At 41.1% G+C, this 19,896-nt stretch overlaps 2 protein-coding genes across 2 annotated transcripts; one reads left to right on the plus strand and one right to left on the minus strand.

Annotated features, from left to right (window-relative positions):
* Nucleotides 1–30: 30 nt before the first annotated feature.
* Nucleotides 31–10,069, minus strand: LOC135348367 (uncharacterized). Its single transcript, XM_064546550.1, has 8 exons — nucleotides 9,740–10,069; nucleotides 7,137–7,310; nucleotides 5,767–7,077; nucleotides 4,772–5,389; nucleotides 3,524–4,531; nucleotides 2,568–2,908; nucleotides 1,800–1,946; nucleotides 31–1,312 (listed from the first exon to the last, which is right to left on the minus strand). Exons 1-8 carry the CDS (start codon nucleotides 9,795–9,797, stop codon nucleotides 200–202), a joined length of 4,770 nt encoding a protein of 1,589 aa, XP_064402620.1. The 5' UTR covers nucleotides 9,798–10,069; the 3' UTR covers nucleotides 31–199.
* Nucleotides 10,070–11,829: 1,760 nt separating this feature from the next.
* Nucleotides 11,830–19,720, plus strand: LOC135348374 (lysocardiolipin acyltransferase 1-like). The gene is made up of 3 exons (XM_064546557.1): nucleotides 11,830–12,105; nucleotides 12,217–12,405; nucleotides 18,910–19,720. Exons 2-3 carry the CDS (start codon nucleotides 12,342–12,344, stop codon nucleotides 19,623–19,625), a joined length of 780 nt encoding a protein of 259 aa, XP_064402627.1. The 5' UTR covers nucleotides 11,830–12,105; nucleotides 12,217–12,341; the 3' UTR covers nucleotides 19,626–19,720.
* The last annotated feature ends 176 nt before the right edge of the window (nucleotides 19,721–19,896 follow it).

Here is a 19,896-nt window from a genome sequence, read left to right on the forward strand (position 1 = left end):
TTTTATGACCACGTGTGTGCATTTGCAATGTATGGATAATAGGAACAAAATAATAAGTTAATGCAGAGTCAACAGAACTACAACACAGTTCAAAATAAAAATTAGCTGGTGGTTAAGGTTAAAGGTACACAAAGTTAGGATCCAATGGTCCTGTGATAAATACATTAAAGTTTGCTCAAAACAAACCCTAATATCAAAGTTAAATGCTGCCATAGTTTCCGATTCTAAAATTTACATATAGTTTTACTAGTTCCTGATAGCAACTCAAGCTTAGAAGAATTTTATCCTCAACGTTTCTTCCTTTAGATTCGAGTAGTTCAATCAGCATACGTGTAAGTCCACCTCCAAAAAGCACGTTTAGATCTCCTGAATTATTACTGAAATCTAATTGCTCCAAGCATTTATACGACGTTGTAATAGCAATTTCTTGATCCAATGGCCTCATGCTCTCCCATAATGAATCCTTCACTAGTTGTGGCACGTAGAAGTAGTCGGCTTCTTCGTCGAGTTGTGCCGAATCTGTGCTCCCTCTTCTGTTGGTAAGACGAGGGGCAGCTGTTCTTGTGGTAGAGTTGTTGCTAGGTGCAGCGATCACTGGAGATGGGTAAACCAGGAGCAGCTTCGCAGACAACAAGTTGGAAATGGGCATGAGACTGCCGGGATTTTCAGTACTGGGTTTGGCCATCATCACGAAAGACTGTGCCTTCTCAACCACTGATTTTGGCACTGGAACGGGCCCAAACATGGCCAGGGAAGTCAGTAACAGCTGTTCACTCTGAGTGAGCTTGAAACCTTCAATCAGGTTAGAGGTGAATTCAGTGATCGACTGATCGTTTTTTTGTGTGAGAGAATTTGTGTCTTTTTTGAAAACTCTTCCTTCAAATTCTTGCAGAAAATCTTCCTCTTCTCCCCTGCCAGCCTCACACTCTTGTATGCATCGCTTGAGTAGGGCGGAGCTAATGTCCACCACAGGGGGTGAACCACCTACGTTATCGGCAATCTTTGCCAATATTTCTTGCTCCCCTGTGTGCGGTACGAAATCGTGCTCTAGAGCAACAGAGTGCACCATTCTCTGTGTCGAGTGTAACCGAGACAACGGTTTCAGAGCAATCACGTTGAGTCCTCGAATCAGCTGCAGGTCGAATTCTCTTTGGAGGTTCTCAGGAGGTGAGAGGGTGTGGCTGAGTGTGATGATGTGTGTGTGGTTTGATCGTAGTAGTGTCAGTAGGGAACCAGGTTCTGGTAGACTGAAGAGGTTGTCCAGAACCACCAGGGTCGGCTCCATGAGCGGGGAGGAGCTTATCGCTAGGGCCTGTGTGTGTGTGGGGGGGGGGTGGTAATGATCTGTTTTGTGTACACAACATTATAAACATTGGCAACAATATTACATCACAGAGACTGCCAAAGATATTCATGTGATCTATCAGCACTTGGTAACAACAACGCAGCACAAACACATCTGGGGAATTGCATGACTGGGTAAAATATCAAAATATCAACAACTAGAGCACTAAAGTGCAAACCCATTAATTTGGTGTAGTCTACAGCCTCGAACCAAAGCCGCGTGTACATCTAGGCCAATGTGCAGATTCAAATTCTTAGCTTCTTAGCCTTTGCTCACTTATATTCGACAACAAAATTTTCTGTAACAACTACCTTGTTGTGTTCAGGTACAAACACAGCGCTATCGTATCCAGGTAAGCAGACCTAGAATACACAGAACAACAGACAGACAGACTGACCGACTACTATATTCTGAATTGCCCCGGTGCGGCTTCGGGTTAATAATTTATGCTGACCTTCTGTATGAGGAGCTCAGCTGCTCTGATGAACTCAGGTGATGACCCGTTGACCCAAAACACTCCGCCCGAGAAGTGAATGTGATACTTAGTGATGAAGTCAATGACCGGTTCAGAGGGTTTCAGTCCATGCACTCCGTGAATCAGCTGTGGGGATCAATAAAAATATGTACTATAACAATAATTATGACAGCTCAGGGTATAAACTTTGTACCAGGTAGTGATCGAACTTTGACTCACAGCTGACAACAACATTAGTAATGAGCTTTATTACTGTGTACAGCAATAAAATTATTACCACAATAGGGGTATCAACCTAATTGCAGCCTAATAGTCTATAATTGGGCATACAACTTTGTCCTGGATTTCCTGGGGGATATTAGCAGGAAGAACAGAAATGGAGATATGCTCCACACATAGCTCAGTGTATGCTACTTCAAACATTAAGGAAGTGCACATGATAGGGCTGCTCGGAAAGAAGTCATCACTCAACTAATTCCCCGTAGTCAGTCATAACTTGTATGCATGACTTAGCCAAAACGTCTTGTATGCGTACATGACTTACATGTACACACATTTTGCTATGGATATTATGTTACAGTACTGGTTACCACACAACAAACATATGCTGTATCACAACAAGCATGAGAGTACCAGCATGTATCCATTACAGAACACACGGTAATAAAAGTTATGTTGTTACATACACATAGTTTCAATACGGCATATGTACATTACATATATCAACAACCAAGTAGGCCCACTCACCTGTACATCTGTAGGTGTGCGTGGCTCCTTCATAAAAGCAGCCTCCAATTTCTTGATGACATTCAACCGTGGGAACACAGCAGTAACTCCCACCTTCTCTCGTATCTCCAAGTCAGCAGCTGTTTTCTTAGCGACCAGACACACCTCTCGTCCTGTGAGCTGATACCCTGACCAGTGAATGTATCGCGAGTACTTTGAGAACGCTCGAACACTCAAGATAGCTTTCTGCAGAGCACTGGACGATTTAAAGCCGTCCATGAGATATTGGTAGAAGAACTGCATGAAGGTAGAGGCTGACTCATCGGGGACCCTCCACAGGGACGTCAGCACAGACTGGGCACCTGAAATGGTGGTGGTGGTGGTGATGGGAGGTTATATGAATACTTTGTATTCACACTAGGATTTTAGCCAAAGTTAGAAGTTAGAGAATAGGCTATTGTGTTGAGTGTATAGACAGTTAAAGTGGTGTATATAATTATTGTATATGTCTGCATTGGCTATATACAGTGTACCAGTATTCAGACAAAACAAGTTTAGACTATACAGGTACAATTAAAGACATACTGTTAACGTGGGATAACACCATTCTTGCTTGGAATGATTGATACAGTACATCCTATATATAGTTACTCTACTGAATATGGGAACCAACATCGAACATGTGATACGACACTGTGTTTGTCTAACATGCACTGCTGTATTTGCAAACTAATTATACCCAAACGAGAAACGTCAGAGTCATATGATACATACAGTGATTCATAACATAAGCATACATGGTATTATGTTCCATCTGGTAACTACAAAATTAGCATAGGTACATGTATCCTTACGATAAAAAGAAAAGCACACATACACAAACTCGGAGGGTAAAACCACAGATTACCCCTTGTACATGTAGAAAGTGAATAGAAGGACCACAAATACATAACATTTGCTTTACCATATTACCATACCTGCTAATATAAATGCTCTAGCCATTCCCTGGATGCCGTCAGCCTTGACCACACCCCTTCCCGAGTCACAGCTGGACAGAACGACGAGTGCCGGTGAGATACTCAGCTTCTCCACCTCATCTGGGTACAGCAACACCTTCTTGTCGTCTACAACCTCCTTACTCCGACTTGAGCCTCGGCCAGCAAACGCTAAGAACCCAGTGACGGCACTTCCATGGGTAGCAAGATGGACGACTTTAGCAGTATTCATCATCGATAGAACAAGCATCTTTGTGGCTTGGTCGTGGAGGGTGGGGTTACACTTGAGAATGTGAGCCACCCATTCTGCTTCCTTCGTGGCATGAGGAAGTTTACCCAGGCTCCATGTGTCTCCTTGGTAATTAAAAGTGGGGATAGTCGGGTTACCTACGATACAGAAGCTTCGACTCTCTAGCAGAACTTCAACAACTACTTCCGGCAGCTGCCAGAGAATTCCCAGTGTGAGTAGTGAGGGCATGTAGCGGAATCGATACTTGTCACCGAGGAACTTCTGGTTGGCGTGGTCCAAGAAAGCTAGCACAGGCATAAGGTTGGTATAGCTGTCTGGAATCAAGATGATATCTTTTGGCTCTGGTGAGTTGGTTTGTGAATGAACTGACTCCAAAACATCGAGAAGTGGCTTGCCCAGTAGATCAAACAGCATCGTCAACGGTGATGTCTCCTCGTATGTTGACACAGAGTACATCTCCATGTTGCTCTCAATGAGTATCTCAGAGAGTGAATAGCGGAGATAATAATCCAATGATTTACCTTCGAATTGGTCGTCAGAGAGGGTCACCTGCAGCATGTTGGTGGTCATGTGACCATGTACAGGGGAGAAGACCCAAATGAGTAGCCTGGAGCCAGTATAAGAGATGTAGACCACCGTGGTGCCAACGCGATCGATTATCTGGTTAATCTGTTGGGTGTTGAGTGGAGAAGTGAGGGGGAGGTCCAGTGAGCGACCCTTTCTCTCCAGCATCAGCTCGCCTGGAAGAGAAAAGTGGTGCTATGACTACAGAACATAATACTGTATAATAATATTATGTGCATGTAATGTATCAGTGGGTAGGTAGATCAGAAAAATGCAGAATGTATATTAAATAACACACCCATGCACTGAGAAAACACATTCCAAAGCATACACTTCCGTTGCAAGGGAGTGCACACAACACTAGAAATTACGCAATTTAAGTACGGTTGACATTTCGGTCAATGTTTAACGGTTACCCAGTGATCGGGCTCGGCTTTGCTCAGCACACTCCAATGCTTTGCCCCACTCTCCCAGGTTGTACAGGCAGTCCTGCAATCTATGGAAACTTCTTGAGTTGGTCTCCGACAGCGATACAGACAGTGTCAGTCCCTGGGTAGAGCCTTTGATGGTTTGAATCGTCTCCTCGTGATGCTCAACCACCTTCAACAAATCATTCCGCCCCTGCTCGTAAAGATCATTGATAGACGAGGGAAGGTGGGAGGGGGCTTGGGGCAAGCGATTAACATTCGGACCTTTGTACGTAACCAGGGCCAAACCATTGTGAGGTGTACCCTCTGACTGACTTTGCAGTCGGTCAAAAAACTTTTTGTTGTCGGATTCGGCTTTTTCGTAGCTTGCACAGCCTCTGTTATGGAAAGCAGTTGACTTTGTAGCACGGTCTTTGCTGATGGTCATGGCTTCAGTGTAGTGGAGAATGGCCGATTCGAACTTCTTTTGAATCATGAGCAGGTTGCCGATATTTCCATAAGCTCGGGCCTGTCCACCTACGTCTCTTCCATAGATGGCTTGGCTCAAAGCGAGGTCATAATATTCCTCTGCCTTCGTAACATCACCCAGAGATTGATGAGCAGTACCTGTGTGGGATGATCCATATCAAAATACATACCTACATGTACGTAATGGTGACATATACTCTTTTCTGGCTTAGCACAATAAAAAATAAGGGGTAAATTATTCATTGTATTATCCATTTTACTCTCATTTGCAGACATATCACATGCAGAGTTGCTATTATTAATTGCAACCATATCTGCTGACAAAACCATAAAAGAAAGAATCTGCTGACAAGAGTGTCATCATGGTGACACTGCTGCTAACTTGCAAACCATAAGTGTTAGCACTGCATATGTGGGCAAAATTAAACCATTATGCACACCTAGTTAACACCTGACTGCTGACACATGATACTGTCAAACACCTGATACTGACATACATGTATATGCAACCTCACCTAGATTATTGTAGGCACGGCCAATGGCTTGTGGTGAAGGTTCGTTGTTAATGGTTAACTCAAGACTCTTCTCCAAGTGGAACAAGGCCTTGTCTTTCTGATTAAGACCCAGGTAAGCATTGCCCATGTTTCCATGGGCCCAGCCGAGGTACACAAAATCATTTAGCTCTTCAGCCGATTGGATGGTTTCTTCATACTGCTTCATAGCATTCTGGTTATCTCCCAAACTCTGGTAAAGATTTCCCAGGCTAGTACACGCTGCCAGCTTGTCTTTAGCAGTGATGCCTAATTCAATAGCTTTCTTGTACGACTTGACAGCAGCCATAACTTTATGAGAGTGGTTTAGTGCAGAGCCTTTTTTCGAGTAGAGGATGGCTAGACTTGGAGCAATGATTCGATATCTCTTGGCTAGGGTGAGAGGGCAAAAAGCATCTGCAGCTTGCTCAAAATGACGAGAAGCTTGCTCATAGCGACCATGACCTAGATCGATCTCACCGATGTAGTAGTGAGCCAAGTACACATTTCCTAACAGCTCAGGGTCATTTTCCGACTCATGGAGCATTTGCTCGAAAGCTCGATTAGCTGCAGAGTATTTGGTTAGCTTATAATAGGCCAATCCTTTGCCAAACAATACTGGAATTGAATTATTTGGTGCCCGTTCAAGAATATTAGCCATCTTGGTGTAATCGTGAGCGTGGAGGCATTCAGCTGCGCTCTTCACTGCTTGATAATCTGGATCACTTTCGCTGTAAATCAGTGGGCGAGGGGGAGGAAGAGGGGTGGTGATGGAGGTGGTGGAGTGAGAAGCTTGCTGTAACGACTGTGGCTGGTGTGAACTCTGTGATCGTGGCTGACGTTCTACATTCTGTGCTTGAGTTGGATGATGAAGATTAGTAACATCGAATGTGTTGGAATATTGTGAAAGAGAGGTGTTAGTAGGTACATTTTGGGAGTGTGCTACGGAGTAAGTTGGTTCAGGAATGTCATCTGGATGGACTAATGTAGTATCTCTTGTTGAGGAAGAATCGTGAGTGCGAGGGAGCACGAGCTGTTGCTTGAAATATTTATGGGAATCGCTTGACACCCTCATTGGTTGAGGCTCTGGAATATTGTGTTTTCCTTCAGAAGATACATCGTGGCTTCTGGTTGAGCTCCTATTCCTTGAGTTGCTGGAGTGTTTTCTATTGCTTGAATCTGGTGAACTATGATGTTTACATAAAGTTTTTACGTCACTACCTACATTACTACTAGCTATAACGTTCTGATTTGTCTGAAGATTGGGTGAGGCTTTCGACGAATTTGAAGTTGAACCTGCAGTAATGGAACGACAGCAGTGAATGCCAGTTTTTCCTGACCATACAATGATTTACCTTTGTTTTCTCCTGGAGTTGATTCTCTCCTGACGTTTGAGGTGACTACGTGGATGTATCCATAGTTTCCAGGTGAGATCGTTGGCCTGGTGTGAGGAGAAGGGATGAGGACGCTAGCACCAACCACGAATTTCGAATTAGATTCCTCCGGTCCATGGCTCTCTTGAACAGACACTGATGCAAACATGATACAGAAACAGTGAAATATAGCAACAGTGTTTGAAGTGCATCTTTTATGCTGAAATACCCTGGGGATTCCCCTAGCATAAATAATAGTGACATAATTATTTTCTTTCTGCTATTTTGAATAAAATCGCAAAAATTTGTACTCGCAGATAATTGGAAATTGCATTAGGCCACTGCAACTTTGACATTAGTTTTGAACTCCCGTCCAGCTCCCTCATGCTCAGTAGCTTGATCACCTCATGAATTTATATTATGCATTACGTAATGTCAAAAATGGGCCTTCTTAATTGCTAATGCTGACTGCAGTTTATTTGTGAGAGTATTGTTTATTCATAATGGTAATAGACAGCTCGTTTTCATCAAAATTTCCTGACGGGAAACTAAAGTCAAGATGCAGTGGTTTTAAATCCACTTGTGAGTAATTAGCTTGACAGGTAATTGCACGCTGTGACAACATGCTAGATCGGATGTGATACGGCTGTACACTCTCCAGTCACTAATAGCACATCATCGATTATCATGCTTGTCATGCAATCTGATTGGTCACTGAGAGATGTTACAATTGTTTGTCACCGCCCACGCAGTTTATATTGTATTGTAAATTTGCAGCTCAGCTGGCAAGTCCTTTTCATGGGTAGTGGTTTCTAGTCTGACTATAGGTACACGTACATGTACATCCTTTCATCAAACATAATAATATAATAAAACATAATAAATCAATATAATAAATCACCACGGGTGCTGATACCTCGGTAGCCTCGATTCCGCACTGAAGATGGGCCTGGTATCGACTGTTTGCGCATGCGCTACCTATTCCCAAGAAACTGGGGAATTGGATAACATTGTATAATGCTCAGTAAAACAATGACGTCACAACAAACGGAAGTGGATTGAAGAAAGTAGATAGAAGTTCGGTTTCTAGCCTATATATCTGATAGCATTTCTAATATCCTGCTATGTTAACAAAAGACTCACAGCCTGCAACAGTGTGGATGACAATTGTCGGAACGGAGTGAAGGCTGACAATAGCCTATATGGACAGGCCACGCCCATCTGCTATACTAACCTTGGTGAAAGTGTACATGTACAGACTCTATCAGAAAGAAATAGCTGACGTACAGATCTGTCTCTAGCTAGCTAGCTATAATTATAGATCTGCGTATGACTTTAGAATTTGTATTCTTTGTCTGTATTCAGGATATTTTTTTCTGGTAAAATTTCTGTTTAATGGGAAACTTTACGGGGAAATTGTCCAATAATTTTGCGCATGCGCTAGCAGGCCTCCTTGTTGAGGCCTTGTGAAGGAGACTAATACCTCGGTGGAATTGAATAATTTGCATGCAGGGAATGAGTAGGAAATTATCGACTGTGATTGTTGCTATTAGGATGCTAAAAGTAACATGTAGTAGACTAAGTATACGGTATGTGCAGCAATGATGCACTAATTGATGCTGGCTGCTGAAACTTTTGCAACTCTTTTATCTTTTTATCATTGTAAATATAACGCATAGACCCCTTGCAGAAGGCGTGGTTGTGCGAATCCCAAGTAACATCTGAGCTGAGTAGCCGGATACATGCATCGAGAAAGGCTTGAATATCTTGGTGTTTTGCTGTTCTGCAATTTCTTCATACAAAATTGAGAATGTCATGAATCATAAGCCAACAGATCTCATATTGAAGGATTAAGCCCACTGATGAGATCTATAGCTTTCCAGGTACCTCTTCCTGCCACCTTGGTCTGTTTTGAAGAACCCTCTATCAAGGGTATCCTTTTTGTATAGAATAATTTCCGTATGACACTCTACAATACGAAAAATACGAAAATTTCCACCATACGAGAATAACCTGCTATACGGTAGCTGTGCTCTACTGCATGCAGAGACAACTACAAAGTATAGATTTTGCTACGCAAGAGTCTAAACCGAGACTAAAGAGACCGCAATGGCCTCCAAAACTAGCCATAACTCGAGAACTAACGAATTAGAATCCAAGAAAAAGCCTATAATTATAGAAGCTACATGCATGTATCACTTGCACCTGCATGCAATGCAACGGTAGAGCAGTTACATCAGGAATACACACACACACATGCACACTACCGTATACCCCGCTGCGCATGCACACCGAGGCTAATTTTGAGCTAAGAATAAAATAAATGTACAGTAAGTGCATGCACAATGTACATGTATAATATATCTAGCAAACTACCCCTTCCCCATGGCAATTGAAACTAATTACTTTATATTCACTATCAAAAGTGCATGAATTATTATGATTATCGATATATAGATATAATTATTATCTATAGCCGACCGATAATTATTTGAACACACATGTATGTACGTACAAATGGAACTAGATTATTATTAATTATTGTCTACCTATACCTCATTCAGTCTATAGTATATCAAACTCACCACTGTAATCTGACGTATCTGGTTTGACGGCTTTACTAGCGTTCAAATTTTCCGTCATTGCTGATCACGATACTAAATTGTAGCCAAGGTAACAAGTGTGAAGGTGTACTTTCGAGCTCTTGTTTGATAAAGACTTCGAACGTTCTTGAAGTTAACACTACTTGGTTTGTCTGATTCTTTATTTTCGTTTGTCACAAGCACCATCATTGGCTACTAATTATGTGGATGGGGCCTGTATCAACGAGAACATTCCAGTTTAATAATCTAACTTTATGAATTTGACTACCTACTTGAGCTCACAGGCCCTAATAATCTTAACTGTTTAGTTCTACTACATACATACCATGTAAGAGCATCCTCTTTTATAGACCAAACAAATATAGCTAGCTAGCTAGCTGGCAAATTCAAAGTTGGGGGATTTCCCTTCCTTTGACCACAGTACATTGTATAGTGCAGTAGTTGGGCGTGGCTTGACCGTCCCTGATCGACCTTCAACCCGAATAGGGAGATCCAACTATTAAAGCATAGTATACCGTATAGCGCGAAATTTTCGAGGCACTTATATTTCGTGGATTGGCCTCTAAAAACCATTTCGTTGCACAATGTTCGCGGAATGGCTGCTTACCGGAAGCCACGCCTTTAAATCTTTGCATGATAGCAGGTAATTCTAATTAAAGAACACTTTTTGTGGACCTAATTTTCGTGTAGAATTCTAACCCACGAAATCCGCGAAAATTAAGCCCCTCGAAAATTTCGCGCTATACGGTATGCAGCGCTAGCGCTAGCATCTTCTCATTCTGTGAATTGAACGAGGTCGAGGCTAGTTGAGTCACTGTCATGCCATGATGTTGTTCCAGAGGGTAAAGGGTGTTGCCTTTGCTCTGGTCCTCCTCCTTGTGGCCTATGTTGGTGGAATATTTTTTCTCTTCCCTGGGTTTCTCTTCTTGCTCAGTCCTTATTGTGGCAGACTCTCCCAGAGGATCAATGATTATACCGTATCACTATGGCTACGGCTAGTGCCTGTGAGTCCCCCCCATATAATTATTATGACCCGAAGTTGAAGTATGACAAATAATGCACTGCCCCATCCCCCCCCTACCGGGGATAGGTGGGGATTAGACCAATCACATGATCTAATACCCCTACCTTTGGGCATGTTTATTTGGTCTAATCCCCTGGTGCAACATGGGGGTTATGTGGGGATTAGACCGGCATTGTATCACACTATAGCTATTTCTTCATGGTTTCACTGTAGCGAGAAGATAACAAGTACAGAATCACTATATAAATATGTTTTTACATTGACAGCTATAAGCTTACTCCTATAGAGCTAGTGAAGTCGAGGCAGAGATTGCTTCAGGATTAAATTTTGCTGTCACTGTATACGTGTTGGAAGGAAGAGTGTGGGCAGATATCGTGTGATCTTTAATTGACCTTTGACCCAATGTATGCATCAGGTGATCTCTAAGTGATCTGTCTAAGTCCCCTAGGTAGGGGAGCAAATTCAAGTCTAATCCCCAACTAATCCCCACTTATCCCCGGTAGGAGGGAGGTGGGGCATTACTTTGACAAGTGCATAACAGGCATAGAGGATTCCATTCGATTACAACATGTGCTCTTTCAACACATGCACTCCTGCTATTAAAAAAGCAAAGGAACTTGAAGCGTAAATCTATAATCATTATCTTGTACATACTAGGATGTATCACTCTATCCTCTCCCTGGCTAGACTGGAAACCACTCCCCTCGCTCTGGGCTCCTGGGGACTGGCAAGTTGCCGTGTTGAGAGTTGTCCCGTTGGAATGCAATTAGAACAAACGTAATGCGTGGGTGATATCACTTTAGCCTCGATAACGGATCGCCAGTGATGCACTTAATACTCGAGGCTGATAAAAAAGTGACATTCTTCACGCACTGGGACAACTCTCAACACGGCAGCTTGCCAGTCCCTTTCTCCCAAGTGGTTTTTAGTTTACTCCCTAGCCCTGTTAATAACAATATTCCCTTTTGTGTTGTGAAAAAGCACATTAAGGTAGTGAGTATAACCACAGTGCAAATATTTACGCATCAAAGGTAGAGTAACCACAGTGCAGAATAAATCAACTCTATTGCATCGTAACTTTTGTAATGTATGACTCATGCAATGGCTAGTGTAGTGTTTCAGGCCCAAGCAATAACTATAATGTGTATTGCTATTACTGTGCACAGGAATGTATCACCTTTCCTCGTGCTTATAGCTTATAATAATGATTATTCTTTTGTATTATCATACCAATATCATGTGGTTGTTCGACCTTTGCCATCTCTCCTCACATGTGTCGTGACTGCATGCATGGACCTCATATGACTGAATCAGGCTCTATTAGGTATAACTGTACTTATATATAATCTTTAGTGAATTGTTCATGGACCATAGCGTGTGAATGCTAAAATTTGCATTTTTATAAACTATATTATTCTCTCTTCATGCACTACAGAGGTTGTGTTTGGTGTGAAGGTGAAAATCTGTGGAGACTTGAAGCGGTTGGAGGGGCCATGCCTGATTATTTTAAATCATCGAACACGATTTGATTGGCTGTTTTTGTGGAGTTTCATATTGAGGATGGGTAATCTTACCAAGCACAAAATTATCCTCAAGAAATCACTAAAGAAAATCCCACCCTTTGGTCAGTGATTAACCCTGTACCTGTACATTTGTTAATTCTCAACTTTAGTCATACATGTATTCATAGGTGTGCTGTTAGTTTTCGTCTCATTGCAACCGTTGAGCAGTTACAGCTGGAACAGACACACAAACACACACACACACACACACACACACACACACACACACACACACACACACACACTACTATCTATTTGATGCCTGTTGCTAATTCTAAGAACCAAAATTTGAGGTTAATGTTTGTTGTATGCTTGCTTCAGTTTAACCACATAGAAGAACCCACATTCCCCAATCCCACTATCAACTACATGTACCACAAAACCTGACCCAGACAATACAGGGTTGTACTTTATACCTAAGCCCCCCTCAGAAGTTTTCTTTTAAAAGCCAACTTGAAGTATCACAGCAACCAATATCAAGTCCAAGTTAGAAGATAAGTCTTATAATTTATGTCAGCTTGACCTCAACATTTTACAGCTTTACAATAATTATTCAGCATGGCCCCAATGTGAATAGATGTACAATAACTATTGGGTGTTATATAGCACTGTAGTTGCATGTGTATGTGACTGAATGCAACAGATGAATGGGGAGAGTTGGTGCACCATTAAAGACTCTTTAACCCATCATTCTCGGCTCTCCAGGCCGAGCATCTGTGTGCTTTTCTGTTTCTGTCTGTTTCTGTGTTGTGTGTACCTTTAGTCAATTAAAGAAATCAGATCAGCATGACCACCCCCCAGTAACATACATGTGTACATAGATAACTAATTATGAGTACAGTACTGTAATCTATAAATATAGTAGGATGTGTAATAATGTAAAGTAATACTAAGGATAAAGAAAAGGCACAGCGCTGACAGCATTTTTCTTAAAAAAGCACAGAAAGACACATACATGTAACAGGTCAAATTCTATCAATTACTACATCTACATGTACATATAATTACCCAAACCCCCCCCCCTGGCCTCCCTTGAGAGTAGTTAAAACCAGCAGATTAGACCCAAAAAACACAATTCATGCAAGTAAAGACTAGATCACAAGAGTTGAAGGTAATAAAGTACAAATAAATAAAACTACATATTAGTATAATAATAGTTAGAAGCATGAATATAAATAATAGCTAGCTAGCTTACCAGCTTGAAATTAGTTATTCCTGCAACCATTCATGTCTCATAAGTTTAATTTGTAAATGCATTATAAGGAAATAGGAGAGGTGGTTACCCAATTCTACGGTCAGATAAGGCAGTTCCTCGCAATTTATTTTTTCGTTTCAACCCCTCCAACACACACGTGCTCCTCGAGTACGGGGCTGAGTCTGTGGCGTTGGGTCTATGCCCTCTGGCATTGCGCCTTATGTGGCTGGGCCTCTCGTTTCGGGCTCAGTCGAGGAATCTGGTTTCGATATGAAGTCACTGCCCTTAGTTTATGTGGTCCACTTCTCACAACCCTAGGTTATTTAACTGAAATTTATTTAACTGAAAACCAATTAATTTGAAGAGACTGAATGGCTACTTGAATATCGGCTATATACATACTGAATTTCAACACTTAAATGTTTTCACAGCCATGAATAAACAAGCTAAAGAATTCCTAAAAGCCAAATCGGCTCAGTATCAGAAACTTCGCTCAGCTGTCTCTATCCTAGAGGAAAACATTCAAAGGCAAAACCAACTGAAATTAGGAGCGATCCCGGAAGAATTCATACCGAAACCTAACTTAACCTGCGAAAACGACACTTTCCATCAACAATTTCTATCAGAATACTCCCACATCTTCACAAAATATCTAGAAGCAGTAATAACCAGCAACAACCAGAGTTTGGCCCAAACAAAGACGGCACTAGAATCTCTTGTGAATGACACAGAACGAGATTTACTTAAATTTGAAATACGTGACACAGATATCCAAATACAATACAGAAAATTCCTAAAAGAAAACAAGATCCACGGACACGTCCCCACACCTGAGTTGCAAATCAGACTAAATAAAAAACATCGGCCGCCAAGGCTTTCTCTCGGTGCGAAACGCAATACTCGCAGAAAACGGTGTAGAGAAATGTCTCAACACCCAATAGCCCAAAAAATTCCCAAAACATCACAAACTCCTTTTTTATGGGAAGGCCCCCAACCGAAACACAACCCACCAGGTGCGTCCACAATCTGAGCTCACTCACCCTCACCACTGCCGAATCACAATTACTAAATAAAGGCCTAAGCTTCGCACTCACCAAAAACTTATGTAGTACGGAACCCAAATTACAACTGTTACGAGAGTTTAACGAATACTCAAAGTCACTTAGAAGAATATACACTAACTCTATATATTATCGCACGCCGAAACCAGTAAAAAGTGGTATACCCACAACGACAGAAAAAGTACATAGACCAATGCGATTCCTACCAACAACCACATACTCTTCTTTTAATGATACATACAATAGTGGATACAGAAATGTCGAACAATACATTTCCGTCACAAAAGATAATATCAATGACCAGTTACACGAAATCTTCAAGCCCAAAACAAATGTCACACTCGCAGAATCTTTAGCACTACAAAAATTCAAAAAACAAAAAAATCGAGTCACCATTAAGCCAGCAGATAAGAACTTAGGCGTAGTTATAATGGACACCACAGACTACGTCCAACAATGCCTCCTAATCTTACTAGACGATAAGGTATATAAAAGAACCGCCGAGTATCCCACCACCAAAATCACCAACCAACTCCAAGAAGTTCTGTCAAAATACCATACCACACTCACTAGTACCGATAAGCGGCTAAAACGATTCGTTCTCCCCAATAAAGACATTTTCCAAATTCCACAATTTTACGGCATTCCGAAAATTCATAAACAATTCAAAAAACTGCCACCAGTCAGACCCATAGTTGCAAACTGTAATTCTCCACTAACGCCAGCTAGTAAGCTCTTAGATCATGTGCTTCAACCCCTAGCTCAAACGTACGAAGATTACCTACAAAATTCCGCTTGTTTGTCACTAATTCTAGAAGACTTACAAATTCCCGACAATGCGCTATTAGTAGCAATTGACGTCGACTCATTGTATCCCTCCATTCCTCAAGAGGAATGTCTGCAGATAATATACACCGAAATGTTAAGTCATAGGTACACGTCGCTGCTAGACCCAAATCTAATCATCCAACTTCTACAAATATGCGTTAATCACAATTATTTCGAGTTTGGACCAGTTACATTCCAACAAATACAAGGTACAGCAATGGGAGCCCCGTTCTCACCCACCATCGCTAACATATTCATGTCGGTAATCATCAGAAGATTTTTAGAAAAACAACCAGCTAAACCTCTCCTGATTAAAAGATACATAGATGACATTTTTATAGTGTGGCAGCATGATGAAAACTCGCTAATCAGCTTCCTATCCGAACTCAATATATCCCACCAAAAATTAAGTTACAAATATTCCTACTCATCTCAACAAGTCTCGTTTCTAGATATGACAATTTACAAAGGTCCCCACTTCCACAAATCTCGAAAACTAGACACAAAAACCTTCCAAAAACAACAAAATCTCTACCAGTACCTACATTATACATCAAACCATCCGAAACACATCTTCAAATCCATCATTACCGGAGAATGTACCAGACTTGTGCGCACAAACACCACCATCCAGGAGTTTCAAACCATGACTCAGCTCCTTAGCATACGCCTTAAAAAACGAGACTATCCCCAAACCCTCATTGACAAAACCATCAATTCCGTGTCATATGAGAGAAGACCTCAGTTACTTCGGAAAATGAAAAAACCTCCTGCCAGAGTAAGACCACCCATTTTCAAGTGCCTCTCGCCTCCAAATTTCCAATTACTAAAAAGTGTCACACTACAGCACTACAAAGGCTTACTATTACCCAGTCCCAGAATAATCAATCTGAAACACCAAAATCTCGGTAAAGAACTCGTTAGGGCCAAAATCAGTTTAAACGAAGAACAAACGCTCAGAACTGAAATAACCTTTGATCAAGTCCACCAACACACAATTACAAGAAGCGTTCCCACTCTCACACAACACACTCGAATAAGTAAGTGTATGAAACCGAGCTGTGCAACATGTCAACACCTAGTATGTAATAGATTTTTCAGATCATCGAAATCAGAAAAAACGTATCCAATCAGACACCAATTTTCCTGCAATTCAAGATATCTCATATATCTAATTACATGCTCACATTGCAAGAAACAGTATGTGGGTTACACCACTCAAACGCTTCGAACTAGAATCAATCATCATCGTAGCAATATTTTCAACAAAGTAAGAACGTATATAAGCAACCACTTCAACTTTACCGATCACTCTGTCAGAAACCTGAAAGTACAGTGTATTGACGCAACAACGTCCTTCACAGAACTCCAAGCTTTAGAACACTACTGGATAGCTACACTTAGAACAATTATTCCACATGGACTAAATGTATTATCATAATGTATCCACGTGTTTTTAATTAAGTCACATGACTTGCAGTAAATACACCTCGATCCATTTAAAAAGATAGCTGTGCAAAATCTAAAACAGATACTGAGATTGCGCATGCGCGTACCGTTCCCCATGTAGGGGATTGGGACCTTTACCCACAAGGGTGGGGTCCCAATCCCCCACCCTTGTGGGTAAAGTCACACACACACACACACACACACACACACACACACACACACACACACACACACACTACTATCTATTTGATGCCTGTTGCTAATTCTAAGAACCAAAATTTGAGGTTAATGTTTGTTGTATGCTTGCTTCAGTTTAACCACATAGAAGAACCCACATTCCCCAATCCCACTATCAACTACATGTACCACAAAACCTGACCCAGACAATACAGGGTTGTACTTTATACCTAAGCCCCCCTCAGAAGTTTTCTTTTAAAAGCCAACTTGAAGTATCACAGCAACCAATATCAAGTCCAAGTTAGAAGATAAGTCTTATAATTTATGTCAGCTTGACCTCAACATTTTACAGCTTTACAATAATTATTCAGCATGGCCCCAATGTGAATAGATGTACAATAACTATTGGGTGTTATATAGCACTGTAGTTGCATGTGTATGTGACTGAATGCAACAGATGAATGGGGAGAGTTGGTGCACCATTAAAGACTCTTTAACCCATCATTCTCGGCTCTCCAGGCCGAGCATCTGTGTGCTTTTCTGTTTCTGTCTGTTTCTGTGTTGTGTGTACCTTTAGTCAATTAAAGAAATCAGATCAGCATGACCACCCCCCAGTAACATACATGTGTACATAGATAACTAATTATGAGTACAGTACTGTAATCTATAAATATAGTAGGATGTGTAATAATGTAAAGTAATACTAAGGATAAAGAAAAGGCACAGCGCTGACAGCATTTTTCTTAAAAAAGCACAGAAAGACACATACATGTAACAGGTCAAATTCTATCAATTACTACATCTACATGTACATATAATTACCCAAACCCCCCCCCCTGGCCTCCCTTGAGAGTAGTTAAAACCAGCAGATTAGACCCAAAAAACACAATTCATGCAAGTAAAGACTAGATCACAAGAGTTGAAGGTAATAAAGTACAAATAAATAAAACTACATATTAGTATAATAATAGTTAGAAGCATGAATATAAATAATAGCTAGCTAGCTTACCAGCTTGAAATTAGTTATTCCTGCAACCATTCATGTCTCATAAGTTTAATTTGTAAATGCATTATAAGGAAATAGGAGAGGTGGTTACCCAATTCTACGGTCAGATAAGGCAGTTCCTCGCAATTTATTTTTTCGTTTCAACCCCTCCAACACACACACACACACACACACACACACACATACACACACACACACACACACACAGTCACCTTTACCGTAACCCTCGTGCGGCTATGCCTCGAGGCATAATTATCTCATGGGAGTTGATCTCATGAAAGTTGATATGATCTCTTGTGAGGCAATCTTATTCATAGTCATGCAAATCTGTCTATATATTGCGCATGTGTAACAGTATTCATAATAGTAACAACATCTATTACTTCATGTACTATTCGGAACTGGAACTAAACTATCATAACATGCGCCTCCGAATATAGATAGATGACCTATATGCATGCCCTCATGATCCCCTAGAACTGGAACTGGAACTAAACTATCATAACATGTGCCTCCGAATATAGTCGATAGATGACCTATATGCATGCCCTCATGATCCCCTAAATATGGAAAAGGAGCGTCTAACTTCGTATACTCGAGGCTTACGTTTCATAATTACCGGTGAAATCGCATTTCCTTACACGGAAAGCCACAAGTGCTTGCAAACTGCAGCGCTGTATTTTGTATAACTTGTAAAAATTCAACCACTTTTTGTACAATTTCGCACTCTCCATATATGGCAATGCAGTTGTAACCATTTACTGAACGTGTTCCCCGTATTTTATAGTTATAGAACTCTCTTTCTCTTCTCTCTATTTATGGGCTCTTCATGCCACTCTCTCCCCTGCAGGTTGGGCGATGCAAGCTGCTCACTTTCTCTTCATCTCTCGCGACTGGGCTAAGGACCAAAAATATCTCACGGATAATTTTTCCTACTTTAGGGCCCTCGACTACCCCCTACAGCTGCTCATCTTCCCTGAGGGTACCGACCTCTCTCAGTCAAACAAGGAGAAATCACAAAAATATGCCAAAAAGAATGGACTATCACCGTACGAGTGTGTGCTCCACCCGAGAACGAAAGGATTTGTACACTGTATGACCGAAATGAGGAAATTCAAGGTTGCCCCTATAATAATTAACATGTCAGTTGGCTATGTTGGAGGAATTCCACAGAATGAAAGTGACATGGCTTTTGGGAATTGGCCATCAGAGATCCACTTTTTCTCGGAGCAAATCCCCCCTAGCGATATTCCAACAGACAACACAGAACTGGAAAACTGGCTGACAAATGTATGGGAGAAGAAAGAACATCAATTGAAGGAATTTTACTCAAAGAACAGATTCAATGCACCTTATATGAGTGCAGCCAGTATTGTTGAGGCCTACGGGGAGATGAAATGGTTGCTTGGGTTTTGGGTGGTGTTTTTTGCTTGGGTTGGTTACTCGTTGGCTACATCGTATTTCTACTGGTGGTTCTATGCATTGTGGACCGTTTTCTATATTGTATTTAACCTGGTTTCCAACGGTACTGATGATATGGCAGTTAGGAGATATGTGAAGAACTGAGAATGTATAGACTATATTAGTAGGATATTGTCACTTGATCTCTTAACATTATTTTGTAATTCTTTTCGTATCATGATCATGATCATACTTTCAAATTGCTGTTATTATTAATTAACAGACTAGCTAGTGTGCATACTGATATTTTGTATAATTACTGTGCATACACTCAAAGGACTGAACTAGCTTGCATGCATGCATGCAGGTATAATATAGGCCCTGAAAGTTCACATGCATAATTATCATTTTGTTTCAAATTGAGCATTCAGGTTTA

This window comes from Halichondria panicea, chromosome 15 (genome assembly GCF_963675165.1).
Source record: "Halichondria panicea chromosome 15, odHalPani1.1, whole genome shotgun sequence".
NCBI classification, from domain to species: domain Eukaryota; kingdom Metazoa; phylum Porifera; class Demospongiae; order Suberitida; family Halichondriidae; genus Halichondria; species Halichondria panicea.